At 45.3% G+C, this 27,400-nt stretch overlaps 1 protein-coding gene across 1 annotated transcript in view; it reads left to right on the plus strand.

Moving 5' to 3' along the window:
- Nucleotides 1–5,221: 5,221 nt before the first annotated feature.
- STN7 (Serine/Threonine kinase domain protein) overlaps nt 5,222–27,400 on the plus strand; it is a 45,072-nt gene continuing 22,893 nt past the window's right edge. The window contains exons 1-6 of the mRNA XM_087385757.1: nt 5,222–5,885; nt 6,010–6,096; nt 6,306–6,425; nt 6,617–6,718; nt 14,626–14,794; nt 14,882–14,975. Coding sequence (XP_087241883.1) covers nt 5,430–5,885; nt 6,010–6,096; nt 6,306–6,425; nt 6,617–6,718; nt 14,626–14,794; nt 14,882–14,975 — 1,028 coding nt within the window. The 5' untranslated portion in view covers nt 5,222–5,429. The remainder of the gene's footprint in view (nt 5,886–6,009; nt 6,097–6,305; nt 6,426–6,616; nt 6,719–14,625; nt 14,795–14,881; nt 14,976–27,400) is intronic.

A 27,400-nucleotide genomic window follows, 5' to 3' on the forward strand; every position in this document is an offset into this window, starting at 1 on the left:
ACCTTCGGGTCCGCCAATCCGATGAGGAAGCATGGCAATAGTTGCTCATCACTCATCCTCTCATGTGGTTTGCAGTGGGAATTGAGGTGTTTGATTCTAGCAATGTAGTCTCGAAGGGACTCCTTCTCATTCTGTTTCATCTCATACAACTAATTAATCGAGATCCACTTGTGACCACTAGGAACGAACCCTACAATGAAGGCTTTCCGCAATGCCTCCCAGTTGACTTTCTCCTCAAGGTTGAGGGCCCTATACCATTGGCCTGCCTTGCCATCTAGGCTGCAGCTGAATGCGCTAACCATTTCTAGATCTCCAGGAGCACTGAAGGCTTCACATAATTGCTCAAATCACTCCACGTGGGAGACGGATCTCCTTCCCCGAGAAATTTAGTTATCATCTTGGAGATGGCTATGGGTTGACTTCTAGAGGGATTGGTGTTCCCTGCTAGAAATACGGGTGGAGGGACCCCACTTCCTAGTGCATCCACCAAGATGCGCATCGCCTTATCCGATAGCACTGTTTGGGAACCTTGAGGAGGTGGCACTAATAGGATGTAGAGGTGGCCTCAGGACTTGCCCTGGTAGCAAGGTCCATTGGTTTGCCGAGGCGACATTGGGACTATAAAGCCTACTCCCTTGAACATTGGGGTTGTAACTGCAGGAGTAAACTATTGGACTATGTGAGGAAGCGGGTGAACATGCATCTACATGGACACTCCTTGCATTGGTCTATAGGGTGCGATTAGGAGGGCATATAGCTGGTGGCTTGTGGCCTAACGACGAATATTGGGGGCACCTAGAAGGACATGGGAGATTTCTCCACACACACCATGCATGTGGGAGGATGCATTTATTGGGAGAGACCCCCTCTCTTGGCTAGGCAAAGGGTGGGCAAAGGGTAGTTTGAAATGTTGTCCTTGGGCTCAAGCTCCTTGGAGAAAATTCTCCCATACCTCAATTGCATGTATGAGATCCCTGCGAAGGTACACCCTACCTCAAATTCAGTTCTGTGTTTTCTAATAGAGAATTTGTTCCCATAGCTATCCCTCCGGTTGGAGGGTTAGCTGTATGTTGCTAGGTCAGAGGGTTGGCCTTAATGTGTTGGTTGGCAGGATAGCAAGTGACACATGTCAGTGGGAACATTAAAGCATTGGGCAACAGGATATCATATCTCAAGTCGGTGAGGTGGAAGGATGGCAATGGTCGTAGGGTTAACTACCGGTAGGATAACTTGCCTTGGAGGGATACCAAAATGGTACTAGTCGAAGGGATCGTGGTTATGGTACCGAGTCAACGCCTGTCAAGCTAGCAGGATAGCAACCCCTAACAAGCCATAATGAAGGCGGTGGGTTAGGTGATTGACATGTGTCAGTCGACGGGATAGAGACTAAGGTGATAGGTGAGCGGGATACCGAGCTAAGGCGATAGGTCAATGTCTAGGAACACGTAGTGTCGCCGACTCTCTTCTAATGATTCTTGGTGGTTCTTCAAGTTATGTTCTAGGTTTGTGTGCATAGGGGGGTTGTTAAGGACCTAAAATACCTACCACAAACAAAAACATAAAAAAACAATAACTTTTGGCACCGAACAAGTGAATTGTAAAGTTGGACTGTTAAGCACCCAAAACCACTTCAAAATTCCACTCCAATCTTCATTTTCAAGTGTTTTTAGTTGGATTTGACACTACAACCAGCTTCGCAATCATTCTAGCTATCTTCTTATATAAACAATCATCAAAAAACAATAAAAAACAAGCTCAAATGCACAAAAAGTTGAAAAGTAAGCTTTTCTACTCTAAAATCACTCTTTTCCACTTCAAATCCACTCCTAATCTCAACTAACAAAGCCTAAAGACATGTGCAATGGGTTGTTTACGAGAGGAAGCTAAACAAACGCAAAACCATAGCTTGTATCTCCCTGACAATGGTGCCAAAAGATGTGTTGTCTGGTAGAGCTCCTCACTCCCATGCTACTCCTTGTGGGAGCCTTACCTAGTGAAGCCTTCACTCGTGTCACTCGAGTGCCTACCAGATCATTGCAATGGGGTTTCCACCAAGGAGAAGGAGGTGAGAAAGAGAGAGGGGAGGGGGAGGGAAGAAGGGAAGGGGCTGGAGGAGGAGACGAAGGTGAAGGGGAATTGTGGCAAACACCAAAGGCAAACAAGGAGAGCAAGCAAACCTCAATCTCAACATGAGCAAGAAGAGAGCTTGTATTTCTCAAAGGTTGCATACAACAATGAAGACCAAATTCAATCACTTGGCCTTTTATACATGTCATCTTTTGAAGCGAGGGCCAACCCTATTCCTTGTACCACACTCTATTCTCTTTTGTTACAACCACTTGGGCCCATATGGCGCCAAGGCATATGGTGATTCTCACAACCTTCTCTCTATTTTCAAATGGCTCTTGTGTGTTATCCATATATTGGATCCAAATGGCTCTTTTGTTATCCTTGCCAATTTGGGTGATCTCGGCGACTACTTTGAAACTGAGCCATTTGTGACTCAAAACCCGTAGGGTTTGAATGGGCCAGATCCGTTAGCATGCGCAATGGCTGTTAACACCATGCCTGTGAAATGGATAGAGAAAGGAGCTGTAGTAAGGTATTTAGGTACTCCACTAGGGGTAGGCATTATGTTAAAGATTTGATTGGTTTCGGGAGAAGTTTGGGTTGAAGATAAGGGCTTGCCATGGTGCCGTATTGAGATGGAATGCTCAGGTCCTAATAGTTAAGCATGTGCTAGTAACTTTTCTGGCCACCTTATGGAGATTTAAGAAGAGTCATTGGCAAGAAATTGAAGAAATGCTAATGTCATTTATTTGGGCGGAAGACCGATCGGCTAGGAAGTGGCACTATGTTCTATGGGAGGCAATGGACGTTCCTAAAGCCATGGGGGGTTTGGGGGTTCCTGATATTGACCTTCAAAATATTGCCTTGCTTGACAAATGGACTCCTAGGATGTTTCTCTGTGGTGTGGAGTGGTGTAAGTGGTTTCTTCAGAATGCAAAAGACAATGGACTTGGTGCCTGGAAAGAAATGACCTGGTATGAGTGCTTATGCTCATGGTTTTTGGTTAAAAGTGTGGGATTTGATCTTTGTGTAAGGTTTACCTAGAAAGACTGTAGTCATTTGATGAGGTGGAAGGGTCGTTGAGGCCTTAGAAGGGATGCTAGTCTTAGGGAGAACATTTGATGGAGCTGGAAAATTACTATGCAGGCTAAAGCCATTGCTTGGCTAGATCTCTCCACGGCATGATCCCTTTATAGAAAAGGAATCATGTGGTGTATTGACCTGGGGAATTCTAGGAGGGCTTGTTGGAAATCTTTGATTGCACTAAGGGATCAATTCATGCTGTCCGATTGGGAGTCTCCTTTGCTCTCTAAGGTTCTGAACAACATCCTAGAGGGGTGGCCGACAAACTGTATACCGTTTGAAGATTGGAAAATCAATCAATGGGTCTTGGGCTCTGCGGGGATGAGTTAGATAACACCCATAGCTATCTAAAGGAGTTTGAAGGCAAAACTGTGGTCAATCCCTACTCTCAACAGTAAATGGAAGCTTAGGAGGTTGAGTAAATGGTGGAAGGGGATAATTAGTGGTGTATGGAAAGGGTATGCCTTTGGAAAGGCGGGATTTCTAATCTAGAAAGTAGTTCATAAATGGTTGCCATTGAGAAGTAGGATGCGGTAATGGTCCTTTGTTAATCCATATTGCCCATTGTGTGATAGGTGGCTAGAAGATATAATGCACTTATTTTGGGGGTGTCAAGTTTCGAGGAGAGTGTGGAATCATACTGGTAAGGAAGGTGGGTTTGATGGGTAGATTTGTCCTCTTTTCCAATTGGAGGCTGGTGGTGCTGGGAGACACTAAGGGCTTACCCTCTACTTTAGTTGTGTGTTGGTTATACATTCATGTGGTTATCTTCGTGGGAATTTGGAATCTCAGGAATGAGATGGTTTTCAAGCCTTTGGCATTCTGGGAGAGTGCGCTGTTGGCTCTTGCTGACATGAGGAAGCTGATTGAGAAGAAGGACCTTCTAGAATTTCTTGCCGTAGGCTGTGGGTAGTTTGTCGAATAAAGTCGGCCACAATTTTGCATGACTCTTTTTCCTTTCAGTTTTAATAAAACCTGACATTTATGTTTTAAAAAAAAACATTTTTCTTTAACCAAACAAAAAAAGGTTAGCCCTGGTTATTCCAAGATCCATGTATTTAGATCCTAAAACTATACATCTAAATGCTTGAACGTAGACCTCGACTGCTTTGGGAACTCGGATCCCTTGAGTCCGAACCGAAACCTTTTGAAGGTCGGACCTAAAACGGTTAATTTCGGATCTAATGTTCCTTGATCTTGACTAGCAAGTAGCAGTTGTTTTATAAATGTTAAATAGTATTTTAATAGATTTTTTTGATACAATTTTCTAGCATGTGATTGTGTAGTTGGATGTTTGAGAGACACAAGGGAGTTTGATGACACTTTGGACCGAACTCGGATTAAAAAGGAAAAATTATTTATAGAATTGTTTAGGTCTATCATGATTTCTTTGAAGTGCTACATTCCCTACCGAAGCTAAGAACCTAAAGAATTATTAAGCCCACGGGTTTAACTCCTACACATCCTTGTGTGAAATATGATATTCATCTTCTCTCTTTCTCTCTCTCTCTCTCTCTCTCTCTCTCTCTCTCCCCCCGAGCAGACTTGTTGGTAGAGTGTGGTGTTCTATTCCTAGGAATTGCTTCGGATGAGTCAGTTATTGGCTCCTTGGCATTGTTGTTACAAAGTAAAAATCCCGATCCGTCCCATCTCTCTCTCTCTCTCTCTCTTTTTCTCTCTCATGTATCCTCAGGCATGCTTGTGCTCTAATTTACTTGATTTTGTACGCAAGGTGTAAGTGCACAAGGCTGCCTTTTCGTGTGCCATTGGGTTGCTTGTTCTTTCTGCATGTGTGTGTCGAGCGACAGGTGCCATTTAGGCTAGGGGTGGCTGTGGTGTAGTCCGAGGGGCAAATAGCGTAGGGGTGTGAGGATAGGTTGCCGTACACGTCTTATTCGAGAAACATGATTGGCGGGAGAATAAAAAGGGACGAGGGTGGAAGCGGTGCCAAGGTGGCGGGTAAGGTGAAGGAGGGCCATACACGTGGAAGTCCAAGGTGGAGGGGTCCACGTGGCAGAATGACTGGATAATCATCTTCTTTCATTCTTCAGTTCATTCATCAGAAGAAGAAAGAAGAAGAAGAAGAAGAGCAGCTCTGGCTATGGCGTTGCTTAGAACAGTAGCTCTGGCTATGGCGTTGCTCAGACCTTGACTCCAGCACTCGAAAAATCCCCCTCCCACCTCCATATTCTTCTCTAATTCCATCTTCCTTCATGGGTTAGATCGTTTCCTCCCTCCTTCCGCTTCTTTTCTCCTTCTCCTTCCTTCCCCTCCCCATGGCGATCGCCTCTGTCTCCCCCCCCCCCCACCTCCTCCCCTTGGGCGTCCCTCTTCACCCCGGCCCCTGCACCAACCGCAGCTACCATCGCCTCCGCAGCTTGGCCAAGTCGTGGATCGAAGGCAGCGTCCCGCTAAGAATTGGGGAACGGAGGACGGTTCTGAATGGGCGAAGGGATTGCAGTTGCGAAGCTAGCTTGGATTGGATGGACTCTCTGCACGGGGTGGTGCTGGGCGTAGGCGTAGGCCTTCCGTGCACCGTGATGGAGTGCGGCGACGTGGTGTATCGTAGTACTTTACCTCGTACGAATGGACTGAACATTACTCCTCCTGGAGTTCTACTCACCTTCATAGTGGCGTCCTATCTCTGGGCCACACCTGGGGTGGCACCGGGGTTCTGGGATATGTTCTTGTTAGCCCCTTTGGAGCAATTGATTCGGCCTACTTATAAAAAGGTGTGTTTATGATTGAATTTTATCGTTTGTCTAAGCATTTGGCAGAGCTTCCGCAAAATATCGGCTTGGAAGAAGACGTCATCTATTCAACAATCACATGGATTCGTTTAATCATAATCATCAGGAGGATTTCGTCTTGGGGAAAAAGCTGGGAGAAGGAGCGTTCGGGACAGTGTACAAAGCTACTTTCTCAAAGAGACAGCAGGGAAAGGTGACCGCTTTCTCAATTGAAAGCTTGGACACGCGGCTTGCCTTTGCTCTTTTCTTTTGCAAGCAGGCGTGGCGAACCTTTCTGAACGCATAACTAGTAAACAGCTGCACTGCCTGTACATAAGGTCTTTTACGTTCTCCCGTATGCTGTGTCCTTTACAGCTGATGATAGCATTATAGTATGACCGCTATTTCGTTTGATGGTTTCAGACTGATGAATTGGTAGTTAAGAAGGCAAATGAATACGGGGCTGTGGAAGTTTGGATGAATGAAAGGGTGCGGAGAGCCTGCTCCAAAGCTTGTGCGGATTACATATATGGTTTCCTTGAGGTCGTTTCATACTGAATCTTCACCTCTCCTCTTGTACTTCAACTTTAAAGAGCTACTTATAAACGTTTTACTTAACCGTTAAGGCCGCTATCAAAACCAAGTTGTTTTGATATAGAGTACGCCAATGTGAGACTGGTTTGCCAAGGCTTTAGATTGATCGTTCACATGGTGATTGCCTGCCTGTACTGCAGAAATCAGTTAAGGGAAAAGGAGAAGAATACTGGCTCGTTTGGAGATATGAAGGGGATGCCACACTCTCTGATCTTATGGTCAGCAAGGACTTCCCCTACAATGTGAGTATTTGTAAAGCTAGGCTGGATTCAGCCTTTTTATTCATAGTGTTTTTTTGCTCAAGCAACAACTCTCCAGGGTTTTATGTAAGAGACCATGTATCACTTTTCAGAAACTATATCCAACAAGAGAAGTGGTAGACAAACCGACATCCCATTGTATGAGATCCAACAAAATTTACATCAATGTGGAGACTTGTAGAGCCAGCTTCCCCCTTTCCTTAAATATTTTAACGCTCAACATCAAGGAACCTTGCTGGATCCAAGGTAGTCAATTGAGACGGATCAACTTTGTGAATGTGCCCTTTCAAGGGCTTGAGGAAGCTTGTTGTTCTGCTCAGAATGTAGTCATTCTCCAAATGCTCCAAATGCCTAATTGGCAAGGATCTGGGTTTCCATGTATCCTACGGTTACAAATTTAATCACAAAGAGAAATACACTTTAGAGACATGCAAATTTCACCTTGTGAAGTTTTCGTCCAAGTTGCGGCCTGTTGGTATTGCGATAGTTCTTTCTATCTTAAATGGTGCGTTGTCCTACCAGCTAGATTTAGATTTACATGCTCGTTTGGGAGAGACTAAAATGAAATCGTTTAGACTTCACAAGCAGTTGTAGCTTGAATGAAGAGATTTGGACTACTTTTTGAGTAGCCTTCTCCTTTAGTGCTAGCCTTTGTCATGGCTGAGTTTGCCCTTCACCTCCGGAGTGCCGACAGAAACTCAGTACGAAGACTTTGTATAAATGGATGCTCAAGTATGTGTGGGTGTGTGGATTTGTATGTTTGAGAGCATACTTTTATATTATGGTCTACACCCACTGTTGGGCGTTGATGATGTCAGTGGGGATGTCATAGTAGCTGGTCCCTGCTATGCATGATGGAGTTTATGGTTCTCAATCTTATGAGTGACTCTCGTGAGATTGAAATTGCACTATGTTGTGTTTTTAGAGGATGAGTTTGGGAATGTTCCTGGATTCATCTAGGTATATGCTTCTGCCGTATTAGCGGACATGCAAATTTCACCTTGTGAAGTTTTTGTCCAAGTTGCGGCCTGTTGGTATTGCGATAATTCTCAATAATTCTTTCTATCTTAAATGGTGCGTTGCCCTACCAGCTAGATTTAGATTTAGATGCTCGTTTGGGAGAGACTAAAATGAAATCGTTTAGACTTCACAAGCAGTTGTAGCTTGAATGAAGAGATTTGGACTACTTTTTGATTAGCCTTCTCCTTTAGTGCTAGCCTTCATCATGGCTGAGTTTGCCCTTCACCTCCGGAGTGTCGACAGAAACTCAATACAAAGACTTTGTATAAATGGATGCTCAAGTATGTGTGGGTGTGTGGATTTGTATGTGTGAGAGCATACTTTTATACTATGGTCTACACCCACTGTTGGGCGCTGATGACATCAGTGGGGATGCCATAGTAGCTAGTCCCTGTTATGCATGATGGAGTTTATGGTTCTCAATCTTATGAGTGACTCTCGTGAGATTGAAACTGCACTATGTTGTGTTTTTAGAGGATGAGTTTGGGAATGTCCTTGGATTCATCTAGGTATATGCTTCTGCCGTATTAGCGGACATGCAAATTTCACCTTGTGAAGTTTTCGTCCAAGTTGCGACCTGTTGGTATTGCGATAATTCTTTCCATCTTAAATGGTGCGTTGCCCTACCAGCTAGATTAGATTTAGATGCTCGTTTGGGAGAGACTAAAATGAAATTGTTTAGACTTCACAAGCAGTTGTAGCTTGAATGAAGAGATTTGGACTACTTTTTGAGTAGCCTTCTCGTTTAGTGCTAGCCTTTGTCATGGCTGAGTTTGCCCTGCACCTCCGAAGTGCCGACAGAAACTCAATACGAAGACTTTGTATAAATGGATGCTCAAGTATGTGTGGGTGTGTGGATTTGTATGTTTGAGAGCATACTTTTATATTATGGTCTACACCCACTGTTGGGCGTTGATGACGTCAGTGGGGATGTCATAGTAGCTGGTCCCTGCTATGCATGATGGAGTTTATGGTTCTCAATCTTATGAGTGACTCTCGTGAGATTGAAATTGCACTATGTTGTGTTTTTAGAGGATGAGTTTGGGAATGTTCCTGGATTCATCTAGGTATATGCTTCTGCCGTATTAGCGGACATGCAAATTTCACCTTGTGAAGTTTTTGTCCAAGTTGCGGCCTGTTGGTATTGCGATAATTCTCGATAATTCTTTCTATCTTAAATGGTGCGTTGCCCTACCAGCTAGATTTAGATTTAGATGCTCGTTTGGGAGAGACTAAAATGAAATCGTTTAGACTTCACAAGCAGTTGTAGCTTGAATGAAGAGATTTGGACTACTTTTTGATTAGCCTTCTCCTTTAGTGCTAGCCTTCATCATGGCTGAGTTTGCCCTTCACCTCTGGAGTGTCGACAAAAACTCAATACAAAGACTTTGTATAAATGGATGCTCAAGTATGTGTGGGTGTGTGGATTTGTATGTGTGAGAGCATACTTTTATACTATGGTCTACACCCACTGTTGGGCGCTGATGACATCAGTGGGGATGCCATAGTAGCTAGTCCCTGTTATGCATGATGGAGTTTATGGTTCTCAATCTTATGAGTGACTCTCGTGAGATTGAAACTGCACTATGTTGTGTTTTTAGAGGATGAGTTTGGGAATGTCCCTGGATTCATCTAGGTATATGCTTCTGCCGTATTAGCGGACATGCAAATTTCACCTTGTGAAGTTTTCGTCCAAGTTGCGACCTGTTGGTATTGCGATAATTCTTTTCATCTTAAATGGTGCGTTGCCTACAGCTAGATTTAGATTTAGATGCTCATTTGGGAGAGACTAAAATAAAATCGTTTAGACTTCACAAGCAGTTGTAGCTTGAGTGAAGAGATTTGGACTACTTTTTGATTAGCCTTCTCCTTTAGTGCTAGCCTTCGTCGTGGCTGAGTTTGCCCTTCACCTCCGGAGTGCCGACAGAAACTCAGTACGAAGACTTTATATAAATGGATGCTCAAGTATGTGTGGGTGTGTGGATTTGTATGTGTGAGAGCATACTTCTATACTATGGTCTACACCCACTGTTGGGCGCTAATGACGTCAGTGGGGATGTCATAGTAGCTAGTCCTTGCTATGCATGATGGAGTTTATGGTTCTCAATCTTATGAGTGACTCTCGTGAGATTGAAACTGCACTATGTTGTGTTTTTAGAGGATGAGTTTGGGAATGTCCCTGGATTCATCTAGGTATATGCTTATGCCGTATTAGCGGACATGCAAATTTCACCTTGTGAAGGTTTCGTCCAAGTTGCGGCCTGTTGGTATTGCGACAATTCTTTCTATCGTAAATGGTGCGTTGCCCTACCAGCTAGATTTAGATTTAGATGCTCGTTTGGGAGAGACTAAAATGAAATCGTTTAGACTTCACAAGCAGTTGTAGCTTGAATGAAGAGATTTGGACTACTTTTTGATTAGCCTTCTCCTTTAGTGCTAGCCTTCGTCATGGCTGAGTTTGCCCTTCACCTCCGGAGTGCCGACAGAAACTCAGTATGAAGACTTTGTATAAATGGATGCTCAAGTATGTGTGGGTGTGTGGATTTGTATGTGTGAGAGCATACTTTTATACTATGGTCTACACCCATCTGGGTCGTGGGTTGCACCTCTAAGACCCATGCCCGCCCCGCCCATTGTGCATTGAATGCACTGTTGGGCGCTGATGACGTCAGTGGGGATGTCATAGTAGCTAGTACCTGCTATGCATGATGGAGTTTATGGTTCTCAATCTTATGAGTGACTCTCGTGAGATTGAAACTGCACTATGTTGTGTTTTTAGAGGATGAGTTTGGGAATGTTCCTAGATTCATCTAGGTATATAAAAGACAGCAAGAAGAGCTATGAACTCAAATCACTTTTACAGAATATGATTGTATGATTGGACTTATTCTAGTCTTACAAAGGTATATATATATGAGCTGCACAGATTGCCTAGGCTCTCTAGCTCACTGAAGCTCTTCATGATCTTGAATGTCAGTTCTGCCTTCATGATACTGAGCCTGCCCTTCAGCTTTGAAGTTCTACCAGAAAATCAATAAAAAGGCCTTTGTTTGAATCAATGCTCATATATGTCTTAGCGTCTGGAGATATGTTCATATCTACTTGTGGGTATATCTTCAGCAGTGGATGTGAGATTGATATCATGGAGCAGCAAGAAGGAATGCACTATTGCTTTGTAATCCATGGAAGCTGAATATAGACCAGCCACAAATGCAACTTGTGAGACCATCTAACGAAGGAGAGTTTTGAATGATATTGGGCTTGAACAAAAAGAGCGAACTCTTTTCTTCACTGATAATTAGAGCTCTACCAGCGTAGCTAAAGAGCATGCATTACATGCTATACTAAACAGGAGAATTACAACGTCGTTTCTTACGTTGGAAACTTTTTAGCAATGAAATAGAATTAGCTTAAGTGCAGTAGAGGGTTGGTGGTAGATATCGGCTTTGGATGTGGATTGATATCATCGAGCAGCAAGGAGTGCACTAATGCTTAATCATCCATGATAGAGGGATATAGAGCAGCCACAAAGGAAACTGGTAAGGTTATGTGATTCGGCAGAACCTTGAATGATACTGGCCGACAAAAAGAGCCAGCTCTATTGTTTACTGATAATTAAAGCTCTACCAAGGTAGGTAAAGATTATGTATTGCATGTTGTAGTAAACAAATAGAATGCAACATGCATTATATGTGAGGAACTTCTGTGGTGACTGTTCAATTGAGGATCGGGTGGTAGATATTCAAGCAAAATTTTTTCAAACAAGGGTGTCCATTATCACTTACCTTGTTTGGCCTCTATATTGACGATCTCGAGACAGTGATGCAAACACAGGGAGGGGTAGGTTGCTCTCTCGCGGGCATGCTGATCCGGATATTGCTTTACGCAGATGACGTGGCTCTCTTGTCTTCCTCAGTAGAGGGGCTTTAGAGACATCTTGACGCGCTACAGTCCTTTTGTGAGTCTCATGATTTGAAGGTCAACTTGGGTAAAACCAAGGTTATGATCTTCAGTGCATCTCGAGCCTTCATGTGCGAGTAGTAGTTCGCATTTGATGGGTCCCCTGTTGAGATAGTTTCATCATACACTTATCTTGGGGTCGTCTTTTCTTGACCCATCTTCACTATGAGATCCGCGATGCATGCATGCTTGAGCAGAGGATATGCTTCATTGGCTAGACTAGAGAGGCAGTGCTTCCACTCTCACTTTCAGGATCCGCGGACCAAAGGGTTGCTTTTTGACTCCTTGGTCCGCCCAGTAGGGATGTATGGCAGTCCATGCTGGGGGCCAGACTTGTTGGATATAGAGTGGGCCAAGGTGGAGCGGCTACAGGTTCTCATGTTATCACAGATGATCCGTGGTAAGCCATCTGTTCCTTGGGCGGAGTTTGAATTACCCCCATTACAGCTAGATGTTGCATTTTAGGTCATTACGTATCTATACCAAGTCAGGGAGTATGGGGATTACACCTCCGGTAGCAAGATACCATGGCTAGCACTGTCCTCTTCTATGGCACTTGCAGCAGGGGGAGAACAGAGGTGCTGATATGCACGCACAGAGAGATGATTTGCGGGACTAGGGCTCCACATGGACAGACTACCTCCATTCCAGTACAGCATGGATGCTCCGTTCTCTCCCCTCCTATCACACGAGGTCAACCAGGTTATCCGTGAGAATCTACTACAGCTACACACATTCCGGACCTGGTTGGGTCCGAGTGATCTTCCATTGAAGCTGGGCGTCTACAGAGATCACTTCTTACATATCACAGCGGAGGGTTTCATTGATCCACCAGGATACACGTAGATTCACCTACCCCACTCGTTGAAGATCTCTCTTCGGCAGTTCCGGGTCTCTTCACACAAACTTCGTATCGAGAGCGGCAGAGCAGAGCGGTTACCCAGGGAGAGGCGCATATGCACATTGTGTGACATGCAGGAGGTTGAGACAGAGGAGCATTTCATCTTCAGGTGTCCCGTTTACTATGAGATCCGAGGGCATTTCTACTGCCTCTTCAGAGATAGTTATGGGGTTTTGGCCCGTTTCCTCTCCTACCTAGGTCAGTGGTGTTTGGCTGGTTTCATTCATGAGATGCTTAGACACCTCGAGAGGATACTCCGAGCATGGAGACAGGAGCAGACTTCTTCTTTGACTGATACCTCTCAAAGCTCTATCACTGAGTTCTTTCAGCCAGATCACATAGACTTCCACGAGACGAGACCTCGGCATGAGCGTGACCCGGAGCTTGTGACCCGACAGCTCAGACAGAGGGTTGACACACAGATCATACTTGGGGACATCCCCTCCTTGTTTAGGGTCGGTGCCCGACCGACGGGAGTCATGGTGGCCCTGGTTAGACGCAGAGCTACGATCAGGAGACGTACCAGGATTGCACCCTTGAGGGGCCGAGAGCGCTCTATTGCTGACCTCATGCCTCCACTACCTCATCCATCTTGATGTCTTGCTGCTGCTGCTGATGATGATGATGATGATGATTATGATGATGTCGATACTGATGCTGAGATTGATACATATAGTCGACTATCGACATGACTATGTTGTACTTAGGACTTAGTACTACCATTTTGTATTTTTTTGCATTTTGCATTGGTGTGGATGCTCGTTTAGTAGCTCCACTACCACAGCTCATTTTATCAGGTTTTTCACAGTCTCATAGACCCATCGGTCTTCCGAAGACTTTAATAAACTTTCTTTCTTTCTTTCTTTCTCTGTCTGAAAGAGCTGACTGTAGAAAACCGTGGTCAGCTCTAGAATCTCCTGTGGATCAGTGTGCATAATGCCCTGCAGATCCCGTAAACACTGCAACTGCGTGCCTGCCAATCGAGGTCCAGTGGTCTGGAAGAACTGCTTCGTCATCTTGTCCCCTTGCTGTACCCATTGGGGGCCTAGGAGGAGTGGTAGGAGAACTCAGCCCGCCGAACCTCCGTGTCCTGGAGCTTAAGGCGCATGCTTTTGGGAAAGACCTCGGCGGGGTTGCTCGAGGTGAAGTACTGCTGGAGAGTGGTTTGACATCGTGGTGCCTTCCAGAATCCTAGTAGAGCTGCCTGTGTGGAGTGCCAAGTCCCCAACGTAGAAGTGATCCAGCCTCTCAAGCAATCCATCATGTCTCCTCTTGCCGAAAGAGAAGAGGAGGCTTCCAGGTATCCTGCTGAACTCTGGCTCTTGCCACGGGTCTCTGCCACTGATCATGAAGTTACAAGAATTCCAAAATGCAAAAAAATCTAACTGATCATGAGTGGTCTGACATCGTGGTGCCTTCCAGAATCCTGGTAGAGCTGCCTCTGTGGAGTGCCAAGTCCCCAACGTAGAAGTGATCCAGCCTCTCAAGCAATCCATCATGTCTCCTCTTGCCGAAAGAGAAGAGGAGGCTTCCAGGTATCCTGCTGAACTCTGGCTCTTGCCACGGGTCTCTGCCACTGATCATGAAGTTACAAGAATTCCAAAATGCGAAAAAATAGGCCCTTTCAAACCTAACTGACTCAGAACAGATACATTCTTGTTGCTTGAGATTATTTACTGCTGAAACTATTATTACCTGGTTTGGGTGTTCATTGGAATTGGTTAGTGATCAGGAACATGATCTCACTACCAAGTACATGATTGTGCATAAGAAATCTATAGACTCTGACTTAGGGAATAGTCTTCTTTCTTGTAAGTCATGGAAGTGAGATGTGTGGATTGCATAGCAGGTCCACCGCATTCCTTTTGATGACCCTTTGCAGTGGGTAACTTAAGAGATTCAAGGTGGTCCAGGTTTATTGAAAGTACATATTTGAGCTGCAATAAGCCTTTGTATTTAGTCTCGATGATTCTAATAATTGCTAAGTTCTCTTTTTAACTTTTTGCAGGTGGAGCAAATTATTCTCGGTAGGGCAGGTGAGGGCCCCAGAAACCTGGAAAGGGAAAGCAGAATTCTACAGACAATCATGAAGCAGATTCTGTCTGCATTGCAAGGCTTGCATTTGACAGGCATTGTACATCGTGACATCAAGCCTCAGAATATTATATTCTCTCAAGGTCAATATAAAGAGCTGGCTGTTTACTATATGCTTTCAAGTGTGCCTTCTGGTTTTGTCGATTTGAATACTTTTATGGCTTCTTCAGAGTCTAGAACCTTCAAAATTATTGACCTTGGGGCTGCTGCGGATTTGAGGGTGGGCATCAATTATATTCCGAAGGAGTTTCTTCTGGATCCCAGGTCAGGACGCTCTATTTATGCATGAAATAACATGTGTAAGTAAATTGTTTATGGCATGATTTGTGCATGCTTGAGTTTTCTACACGCTTGCTTGTACTTCTCCTGGTTGTGAGCTTTTCTACATATTAGATGTTTGTTCACCTGGTTGTGGGCATGCAATGTAGTCTTAAGCTCTAACAGTTTATAACACATGATACTCTGTAAATATTCACGTCAGAGTGGAGCATGACGTGTTGAATAACTGCCAAGTGTATGAACTGTAAGTGTAAACATCTTGCAAAATTCTACCGTTAGTTTATGAGTATTATTATCAGCCCCAGCCCCCTTACCCCATCCAAGCTACCCCACTCAGCCCCTTTCCCCTCCTCTTTGATGTGCAGAAGAATGCTTCTAGCTTACATTCTATAAGTATATTTGTAAAGATCTATCATCCATGGAATCATCTGACGTGAAGGTCTGTTTTCCTTTTACGGTATAGGTGACCCTACCCTTTCTGTGGTGAAGTTCCAAATCGTAAAGAGTATTTTGCAATGAATATTGGGGATTGTCGAAGGAGCTGCAGCCTACCAAAGGCCTCAAGCGACATCGTCATTACCTGAGGAAACAAGTGACACAGCAATAGCTAAAGCTCCAAAATCTAGCGCTTAATTTCGGACGGATGTTTCTCTATGAAAGCCATAGAGATCCTTGGGCAGGAAGTGACAAAGAATGATAGATGGTCAAATCACGAGTTTATTGAGATGTAAAGAGCTGGGGATGTCAGATTTAAGGTGGGCGTTGTTGGAAAGGTCACCTCCCCATCTGTAAGCCCCCATATGAGGAGAGCATGGGGGAGGGAGACCTAGGGCAGTGCCCAACAGGAAAAGAGAGAAAGGGGCTGCCACATAGACAGGATCATGGCTGGCATGAGGGCAGCACATCTAGGACTGTTAAGGGCAGGACACAGGGCCAGGAAAGTATGGAGCAGAAGCAAGACAGTCTGGGACAGATTGCGCAGGATCTAGGACATGGAGGCGCACTGTTTGCAGAGGCGCAGACATGGCAGGGAGTGCAGGCTCAGATCTGCAGCAAGGAATGTGACTGGCAGTGGGGAGGTGGCAGGCCTTTTATAGGCTGCATATTTGCCTTGAATGGAGGGCCAAAAGCCCTGGAAGTTTGGGCCATAAAAGGCCTGAATTGTGAGCCTTTTAAGGGCAGTTTTTCCCAAGCAGTGGTCGGTTTTCATACAGACTGGGTCGGTTTTTGTACAGACTGGGTCGGTTTTTTGGCCAGGCCCTTGAGGGCTATATAAGGGGGCCATTCAGGCCTCATTTCTGTATCATCTGGAGCAGCAATTCCACCAGCAGAAGGAGCAGCAGCAGGGCTATCTTTGGGCCTACAGTCAGAAGGAGAAAGTAGTACCTTGTGCTGCAGACTTAGCTTGCAGGAAGCTGCCCACCTAGACTGGTTTCCAGACAGCAAGGTGGAGAAGATCATTCTAGACGGAAAGTCTACTCACGCTCGAGGTGGAGCACGCGGACTCTAGTCTAGAGATAGCCAGCAGATAGGAGAAGGACTTTTGTGGTAAGATCAGAGGACCACACCATTGGTGGGACTCTGGATCTGTCTCTTTTGTATTGTGTCCATAGTTGTGGACGGAAATATATTATTTGGTGGTTTCTCTATCTGATTGGTTCATTGTCTATTGATGAGTCTGCACACCTATTGTATGCACATAAGTAAAGAAGTCTGTGATTCCACACCCACACCGCACACTGTGTGAGCTCCTGGGCATTACTATAAGTCTTTCGCTACGTGTACTCTCTGTTGGGTATTTTCTAATAGGCGTTGCGAGAAGACCATGGTCAATTGATGGTCAGGTGGTCAAGCAATCTAAGGCACTACCATATGCAGCTGTCATACGACTATTGATAAAAGACAATTCCATTGCATCATTGTGGTAGAGACATAACTTGACAAGCTTGTGTTCTGACTCATGTTGAATATAGGCCAACGTTCTTTTGGCTTGAATGGGGAAATTGCATAATGGCTGAATTAGGCACCCTTGGTGCTAGCTGACAGTGCACGTTTGCGGCATTGATAAAGCCCATATGCAAATGGGGATTATTGAGGGCCTTGGATATATTGAACTTCGGACAATCTTTCTTCCCATGTTCGGCAATATGATGGCAATGGAAACATCGATATTCTTGGTGGTACCACTTCTGTTTGTCAGGCTGTAAGTAACCTCTTGTAATACTCGCTTTAGATTTTTCGTCTGGAGTCATCTTGGGCTTGGACTCCTTCTGACTAGAGGGTTGGCCGTCTTTCTTATGATACTAGTTGTCCTTCTTTTGATCACCTTTACCCGCTAGGTTTGAGGACTGCTACGGGGGCTTTGGTATCCTTCTGGACCTGCGGCTTTCCCCCATCCAACATCATTTCTTGATTCTGAGCGAGGGTCAACGCATGCTGGCAGATGAGCGGGTCGAAGTTATGTATTGGGAAATGGATGTTGGAATCCAATCCTCAAATGAATTGCTTCATCTTGTTTTCATCGGACACCCCCAATTGTTGCACCAACGTGATGACCTTGTTACTGTAAGACAACGCACACCATTGTGGGAGAGATGAGAGAACTCATCTTCCAATCTAAGCATATACTGGGGTGGCAGAAAATGAGCTTTCAAATTGGCAACAAATGCGTGTTAGGGTCAGTATGGTTACTGACCCAATGCTGCCACCAAGTAACCACCTCACTTGTGAGATGAGGGGCTGCGAGGTGGACTTTGTCTTTCATCCTAAATGCGTGCTAAAGGAAAATGAGCCTCAAATTGATGAATGAACTACAATATAGCTGTGTGGTCACACTTACCGTCATACTTAATGAAGTTTGGGATGGACTAGGTGAGAGGAGTAACCTTAGTTGATGTGGAGGCTGGTGTGACTGTCGAAATTGTTGCACTCAAACTTGTGTGCATAGTAGCCAACATCTGTTTGTGCTAGAGCAGTATGGCCTCTTAGTCAAGATGCTGCTACTGCCGCTGCTCGGTTAGGGCCCTTTTTGAGCGTCGAATTGCCTCCTCATGTTTGCGTTCTTCAGGCATAACCAAGAGCAATTTTTCAAAATCTGAGATGTCTTTGACTGCTCGAGGCCTTGACTGCACTTTTTCTTCAAGTTGCTTCTTTGCTTCGTCCAACTCTCTTTATTTGTCTTCCAGCCACCAAGTTTTTTTTTGAGCTGGGCCAAGAGTAGTTTATTTTGCTCCCATAAGCTTCTGCATCATCTCCTTAGGGCTTAACAGAATCATACTTTGCTAAGGAACTTCGTCTTTTAAGATGTTGGACTCATCTCTTCTTTCCTGTTCCATGGTGCTTGGATGTGTGATCTTTCCGGATCTTTACACAACCATACACTTGCGGTAGTCAAGCTGGATTACAGAGCGAAGCTCTGATACCAATGTATCATGCAACGGTTATATGGGAGGAATCGTAATTATACACCATAGAGAGGGGAGAGAGAGAGAGATAAAGTAGAATAATGGCTGAAGTAGGTGCCCTTGGTGCCGGGCTAACATGTGGACAGTTATGGCATTGAGTAATCCCTTTTGCAAATGGGGATTATTTGAGGGCCTTGGATATATTAAAGGGTGTAAAACCCTCTCTCTCATATTCTGTCGGCTTTGTGGGAGAGAGTGAGGGCTCGGCATGACTATTGTACAAGGGTGTGAGACCCTCATCATCAACACTCCCCCGGTTGACACGTGGCACTTTCTGCTTCTTCCATCAACTCATATGCACGCATAAAATGTTTTCAAGAGTTTCCTTTGTTTGTATTTGATTTGTGTTTATGAGTTTGATGATGTAAGTGAAGATATCTTTCAACGGTTGGGAGAATTTTTTGGGGAGTAAAAAGAGTGTGAAGAGTCATTTATGGTTAGAGGATCAAGCCATGTATTTCATTCTGATAAGCACTCCTTTGAAAATGGCTATTGCAATGTTTGAGTAAGTCACAAGAGAAGACAATCAAAAGTAAGTACAACTCTGAATGTCACATGATAACTGCGTAGGCTTGTTCTGCACTGCACCCATGTTTCCCAAAATCCTTCTCAACCATACTGCCTCACAAGAAGCAAAGCATGCTGATTTGTACTCAGCCTCGGTAGAAGAAAGAGCAACTGTGGGTTGCTTCTTGCTGACCCATGACACAGCTCCAGATCCAAGTGAGAAACAGTAACTTTTCACTGATCTCCTGCTGTCCATGTCTCCTGCTCAATCCGAGTCACAAAATCCGGTCAAGATGTTGCCCTTGGTATAGGTGATGCCATAATCAAGTGTGCCTTTGATGTATTTCAGCACTCGCATCCCTGTCCTCCAATGGTTCTCTCGGGACTTATTGGAAAACCTGCTTAGTACACAAGTCGCAAAGCTGATGTCCGGCCGCGTGTTGCACAAGTAAATCAAGCTGCCCACAAGCCTTTTGTACTTTGCTTCGTTCACCAGTGGTGATGAATCCTCATTTGAGAGATTCACGTCAACCTCCATAGGGGTGCCAACTGTCTTGCACTCAGCCATGCCAAATGCCTTCAGTATCTCTCCAGCATACTTCAGCTGTGAGATGAAGATTTGTTTTGGATCTTGCCAAACTTCAATCCCCAAACAGCAAGTCATCAGTCCGAGGTCCGTCATTTCAAACTCTCTTCCTACCAAATGCTTTGTCTGCGAGATCTTCTCTTCATGGTTCCCTATTATGACAAGGTCGTCTACATAAAGGACCACGATCATACACCTGCCTCTTTCTCTGAAGATATACAAATTTGTATCAGATGGGCTCCTCCTGAATCCGTTTTGTAGAAAGTAGGCATCAATCCGCTGGTACCACGCTCGTGGGGCCTATTTTAGCCCGTAAAGTGTCTTCTTCAGTTTACAGACTTTACCTTCTGAATTGGGGATCACAAAACCTCGTGGTTGTTCCACGTATACCTCCTCCTTGAGATCTCCATTCAAAAAGGCGGATTTTACATCCATCTGAAACACGGACGAACTTCCTTGGGCTGCTAAAGCCAAAACACTGCGAATTGTGGTTAGTCGAGCTGTGGGAGTAAAAGTATCATGATAATCAAAACCATGTACTTGTGCAAATCCTTTTGCCACGAGCCGAGCCTTGTACTTATCCAACGTGCCATCGGACTTGTACTTGGTCTTGTACACCTACTTGGTGCCGATTACCTTGCGTTTTGGTGGTCGATCCACAAGGTCCCAAGTGTTCTTTATTATGGAGCCATACTCCAACTGCATAGCCTCCATCCACCTATCATCACCCTGTGCCTCTTCAAGACACTTGGGTTCTTCAGCACGGATCACCTCTGTCATCAAAGCGTAGTTGACCAAGTGTTCCTGCGCCCTTCTTTGCTCCTCTAATCTCTTGGGCCGGCGGTGTTCGGATGGTTCCTCCTCAATGGCTGGAGGTTCTCTGCCGTCCAAAAGCTACTTTACCCACTTCGGGAATGGCCATTGCCGTTGTGGTTCTGCAGGCTCTTCTTCCTTTTCTTTATCTTGAATCCTCCCAAGCACCGTTGGGGGAGTTTTTGGTCTGTTGTTGGTGGTTGTACTGGATGGATATCCTGGTCCTGGTTGTCTGGGAAGGAAGCATCCTCCTCCAATTGATGCGGCTGTTTTGAGAAGACCACATCGCAACTTACTATTATCTTCTTGGTAACAGGGTTATAGAGACAGTAACCATTTGCCTCTTCATTGTAGCCCAAGAAAATATATTTTCGGCTCTTCGGTTCCCATTTGGTCCTGTTAGCATCAGGGACATGCACAAAACAGTCACATCCAAAAACTCTGAAATGTGCAGCTGAAGGTTTCTTACCAGAAAAGGCCAGTGGAGTCATCCCGTTCACAACCTTCGTGTAGCTACGATTCAGAATGTAAACTGCCGTGTTACATGCTTCAGCCCAGAAAGTCTTTGGCAAATCTTCCCTTTCATCATACTCTTGCCCATTTCGCAGATGACGCACATCTTGCGTTCTGCTCCATTTTGCTGTGATGTATGTGGCAGGGGTTTCTGCCTCTTGATCCCGTGACTTTTGTAGTAACTTTCGATTTCACTTGATGTGAACTTTCCACCTCTGTCCGATCTCAACTTCTTCACCTTCCTCCCCAATTCTTTCTCGACCATTACATGCCATTCCTTGAACTTACTAAAAGCCTCGTCTTTAGTCTTCAGGAAGTATATCCATACCCTTCTACTGTAGTCGTCGATCAGCGTCATGAAGTAGTAGGAACCACCCAAAGTTCCGTCTCCATCTTTCCGCAGAGGTCCGTGTGAACGAGCTCTATAGGAGCCTTTGCCCTGCTGGCCTCTTTAGGAAAGGGCTGCCGATGCTGCTTGCCCATCATGCAAGCTTCACATACATCGGGCAGATCTAAAATTTCTGGTAGGTCTGCAATCATTCCACTTTTATGCATCTCCTTTAAAGAACTAAGGTTTAGATGACCAAATCTCTCATGCCACAGCTTAGTGTTCTTCACATCGGCTTGAGCACTGAAAGCTGAGAGTTCGTAGATGTTGTTGCGCCGTGTACCTTTACCAACGACCTTCCCTTGAAGATCTAAAATTTGTGCACCATTCTTATCGAATTGAACTTTGAGGTCCTGATCTATGATCGCAGAAACGAACAACAAGTTCCTCTTGATATCTGACACATAAAGAACATCGGACAACTGTTTTACAACTCCATCTGACTTGAGAGCAATCGTACCTTTTCCTTTTGCTGGACATTTTGCATCATTGCCGACTGCTGCCAGGATGTCATTCCCTACCGGCTGTAGAGAGGTATACCAATCCTTACGACTGGTCATGTGGCTCGATGCACCACTGTCTATAATCCACGGTTCATCCGCAAGTACTACATGAACTGCCTCTGTGCAAATCTCCTCAATTGCTATGAACAGCTCTACTGGTACTGCCTGCGCGTTGTTGCTGGACTCTTTCTTTACTCCGTTCTTCTCATCTGCAATCTTCTTCCGGCACTCATTCTGTTCGTGCCCTGCCTTGTTGCAATAGAAGCACTTGATCTTCTTCTTTCTCTTTTTATCATTAGAAGAAGATGGGTTACCAGAGTCCTTACCCTTATCTTTCTTTGATCCAGCAGTTGAGGGGCAGATTTCCGTTGTGCGTATTCAGCGTCGTAACAAGACCATCGTACTTTGGTGGGAGAATCCGTATGCACCTTCATGCTAGATTCTCGCTGGTGATGGTGATGCCAATCGCAGTCATCTGATCGCGCAGATTCTTCACCCTGGTGATGAACTTCTCTGCCGCTTCAGACTCATACAATTTCTCGTTCGCGAGTTGAGTCTCGAGATTCTGAATCCACGTCTGATTCGTGGTCTCGTACTGATTTTTCAAGACAGTCCATGTCTCTCTGCTGTGGTGACATGTCGAATTAACGCCATGACAGAATCACTTACACTGCAGACAATAAAACACAGTGCATCTGCATTTCTTCTTGTCCACGCGAGAATCTCATCCGCAATTGGTACTATCTGTTGTGCTGCATTGGCCGGATTCGGTCTCAGGACCGGCTTCATGTCCACCCCAGTAGCAGTATCCCAAAGCTTGTATGCGCTTAGGATGGGTCTTCATCTTGAACTTCCAGAGTGGATAGTTAGTGCCGTCCAACTTTTCGCTTTCGCCGAACGGTGGGATTTGCAGTCTTGCAGGTTGAGCCATCTCTCACAATCTGCTCGCAAACAGAAACACACTACCAAATCTTCTTGCTAGAGTCCAGGCTCTGATACCATGTAAGAAAACAATACAACGTCTGTGCTCAACAGATAATAGGATCTCGTATGCAAGAGAGAAAAGCAGATAGTATGGAGAATCAAAAATTTAATTACTGTAGAACTGATACAATAGATGGCGCTGCCTCCCAGCCGTGCGCTCTCGTGAGAGAAGCTTCGATGGCGATCTAGAAACAGTAGAGGACGGAGGCTGGATGATAAGGAATCAGGGTTGCTGTAGCCAGTGATGATTTGGGCTTCACGGGCTTGCTCTCTTATATAGCCACCAGTTGTAGTCGGTTAGGCTCAATTGGGTGACCGACCCAGTTCGCCCAAAACGGCCGACTGGGGGTCGGTCCCGAAATAGGCCACCGACCACACGATAGAACCGGTGCGCAAAATAGAGCAACTAACCTATGGTTATCGTTCGGCCCAGAGCCATCCGGGATCATCTGAGGCTCCAAACGGGTCCCGCAACTCGAGAGTGGGCTGCCCCGGGAAATGCTCCGTCTACCCTCACTGCGGTCAGTCATGGGATGCCTTCCCGTACTTGCATATAGCCTCGTTGGCAGTGTGCCAACTCCGTCCAGCCATCAGGCCCCACATGGCTCCCATCTGGTGTCCAAACCAGGACCTACCGGATAACTGAGCTACTCAAATGCCTTCTCCTCATATGGGGGGGCTTACAAGTAGAGTTAGCTGGTTCCCGCGTAGTTACACGAGAGTGAAGCATTGATATCTAACAGTCAGGCTATCTTTTGGCTCTCAGCTTTCTGCATCTATGCAGGTTGAGCTGTCTCTTTTGGGCCGACCCGTTGGTGTGCATCCGACTAGTGCTCCTTTCACCGCACCAGCGAGTATGCCTGGAGTTGGCTTGGGTTTATATGGCAGCCCACACCCTTGGGAGAGAGGTCAGTCCTCTTCTCAGCCCTTTGGTATGCCATCATTTCGGAGAGATGCATTTGGTAGAGAGACCCAGCTTGAGGTTCATGCACCTATTGCTCCGCCAGCGAGCACATATAGCCAGACGTAGCCAGTGCATCAGATGGTAGCAGCTTCTACGCAGCAGGGGGTTGGTGGTGGGCAGCAAGCCACTTTTGATGACATGTTGGTAGATTCTTTGCGTTCATACAGGGCCCTACCTGAGGCCATCAAACTTGAGATGCCCTTCTCCGATTATGTAAACCTCAAGCGTGATGATGCCCGCACTTCTGGAGGTTACACACACAAGAATTATGCAGCCAAGGATATCAAGGACAAACTCACAGTGCATGAGTTTAAAGGGGACACTCGCACTCCCAATGAGTTGTGGAGGAGTGGCTCATGAAGCTGTTAGACTATTTTCGCTTCTACCCCAAGTTTGAGGAGGAGCGCATCATTTTTGCAAGTATGCATATGCAGGACTATGCCCACACATGGTGGCGATACATGAGGGATTCGCCTCAGAGACCAACCACTTGGAGGGGTTTCAAAGAATTGATGGTCACTACATTTGTATCTCCACTTGTATTGGATCAATACTTGGCTGAATTTTATGCCTTGTCATAGACTGGTACGGTCCAAGAGTACTTGCAATGCTTTTGGAGGCTTTCCCTATTTGTGTAGGACGTATCTGAAAAGGGAAAGCTGTTGCGTTTCATCCATGGGTTAAATTCTTCTCTTGTTGCAGATGTGAAGGCACATAACCCTCAAACAATTGAGAGGGCAGCTCAGCTTGCAAGAGTATTCGAGCCTAAATATGCTGGCAAGCACAGAAAGGCCATGGGCAGCTCGCATGCTACGGGGTATGGCGCTGAGTCGAAGCCTAAGTTTGCTGAGCGGACTGACAAGAAATCTGCAGCAGCACCATTTCCTCGCTTTCCTACTGTCTCGGGTAGTAAGATGCCGTATGCCAGGCCTTACAGGTATCCTGATGCCAAGCTTGGAGGCAAGGCTACTGCTGGAAATGAGCAGACGGAGATAAAACAGCATACACAGGCAATAATGGACAGCAGAAAGAAGGCCAACTTATGTTTTAAATGTGGCGAGCACAGGAATGTGTGGAAGATGCGCAACAGTGGTACTGCCAAGCTCAGCATGATCATTGACCTCTCAGATGACGAGGAATTGTTTGATGCCCCAGGTTCTTTGGATACGTCTCAGGATGAGATGGCAAATACACATGATGCAGATGAGGCTCCTGACACTGGAGCCACGAAGGGCACTGACTTTCCTTTTGATCCTTGTGGTACTACTCCGCATGACACTCATGCTTCGCATTCGTATGAGATTCTGCCCACTGGTGGCATGAGAGGCCGTAGGCCCACACTCTTTTCTGTGGAGCATCACGATGCGATACCTTTTTATGCACGTGAAGATGCAGGTGGTAATGCTCCTATAAATGAGGATGAGGTTTATTGGGATGCCCAGCCAACACTTTATACTATTTCCATGCATGCCCTGATGGGTGCCAAAAGTGCTGATAGTATCAAATTAACAAGGATGATTAATGGCAGGATTGTGCATATGTTGGTGGATAGCGGTAGCACCCACAGTTTTGTTAACTGCAAGACCTTACAGAGGGTGGGACTGATTGCTACTGAGATAGACCATGGGCTGAGAGTAGAAATGACCAATGGATAGCATATGATGAGTAGATCTTGTTGCCAAGCTGCAAGGATTAAGTTCTCTGATGACTATACATTTGATCTCTTGGCACTTGACATGGGCCCAATAGATGTTGTCCTAGGTTGTGATTGGTTGCAATCACTGGGCAAAATCAGCATGGATTTCAATGCCTTGACACTCAGCTTTGTCCATAGAGATGGATCAGTTACATTGCATGGTATTGCAACTCCTAAATTGCAGGTCATTTCAGCAAGGCAGTTGGCCAGAGAGCTCAAGAGGGGCAGTGCCATATATGCATTAAATGTGTCAGTAACTAAAGAGGGTGGCACTCCCTGTGTTGATGATTGTGATATGCAGAGATTGCTCTCAGAGTTTGCAGATGTGTTTGCTGATTTGCCATCACAGTTGCCTCCGAGAAGAGATGTAGATCATGCCATAGTCATGAAACCTGGCAGTAAGCCAATCAATAAGGACCCATACCGACTCTCTAAGGTAGAACGGGAGGAAGTGGCAACTCAAGTGAGGGACTTACTTCAGAAGAGTTTCATCACTCATAGCACTTCTCCTTTTGCATCCCCTGTGCTCTTGGTGAAAAAGAAGGATGGTTCTTACCGTATGTGCATTGACTACAGAGACTTGAATAAGTTCACCATCACGAATAGGTTTCCAATCCCCAAGATAGATGACGTGTTGGATGAACTCAAGGGTGCTCAGTTTTTCACTAAGATTGATTTGAGGTCCGGATATCATCAGATTAGAATGAAAGCTGGGGATGAGTACAAGACAGCCTTTCGCATAGAGAGGGGACTATATGAGTTCAAGGTGATGCCTTTTGGATTGACCAATGCACCAACTACCTTCCAGGAACTCATGAACAAGATTTTGCAGCCTCTCCTTTTCAAATATGTGCTGGTATTTTTTGATGACATCCTCATTTACAGCAAGGATAAGTACGAGCACATCAGACATGTCAAGCAAGTGCTGGAAATTTTGAGGTTGCATCAGCTTTATGCTAAAGCCAGCAAATGCACTTTTATGGCACAAGAGGTTGAGTATCTTGGTCACATTGCGAGCAAGGATGGCATTCGATTGGATCCTGCAAAGGTGAAATGCATTGAGGATTGGCTGCAGCCACGCAACCCTACTCAGTTGAGGGGATTTCTAGGTCTTGCTTCCTTCTACAGGCGCTTTATTCGCAAGTTTGCCAAGAGAGCGGCCCCTTTGACAGACCTTTTGAAGAAGGATGATTTTATGTGGTCTACAGATGCACAGCGCAGCTTTGAAGACCTGAAATTCGCCCTCACTCCTGCTCCTGCGTTGGTATGCCCTGATTTTTCACGTACTTTCATTGTGGAGGCAAATGCCAGTGGCAAAGGATTAGGGGCTGTGCTAAGACAGGAACACGGGGTAATTGCTTTTGAAAGCAGAAAATTGGATGCCAAGGAACTAGATTATCATGTGTATGATCAGGAAATGTTGGCTATCCTCCATGCTTTCGAAAAATGGCATCACTACCTGTACGGTAGCAAAATCAAGGTTAAGACAGATCATAGGACACTCAGGTATTTCCTTACGCAGCCCAACTTGTCAATGAAGCAGAAGAGGTGGTTGGCTAAGGTTCATTCTTATGATTTTGACATCGAGTACAGGAAAGGGAAAGAAAACGTGGTTACAGATGCCTTATCCCATATGTGGGCTTGCAGTTTGTTTGCCATTTCTACCATCTACCAGGAGTGGATTCATGGTATTCAGGAAGAATACATGCAGGATTCCAAGGTAGCTTCCATATTTGTGGAGTTACAGAAGCCATCGAGCCAGAGGCATGCTGAATTTAAGCTGAATAATGGGCTGTTGTGGTGCAAGGACATAATTTATTTGGTGCCAGATTCAAAGTACCGACTGTTGGTCTTACAGGAAATGCACTCATCTCCTATGGCAGGACATGCAGGTATTACTAAGACATATGAAAAGGTCAAACAGAGCTTTATCTGGGATGGCTTGTGGCGGGATGTAGTTAAATTTATCAGTGAATGCTTGCCCTGCCAGCA

Source organism: Dipteris shenzhenensis, chromosome 15 (genome assembly GCF_047967505.1).
Source record: "Dipteris shenzhenensis isolate YYH24624 ecotype China chromosome 15, Dip_SZ_1.0, whole genome shotgun sequence".
Lineage (NCBI taxonomy): Eukaryota > Viridiplantae > Streptophyta > Polypodiopsida > Gleicheniales > Dipteridaceae > Dipteris > Dipteris shenzhenensis.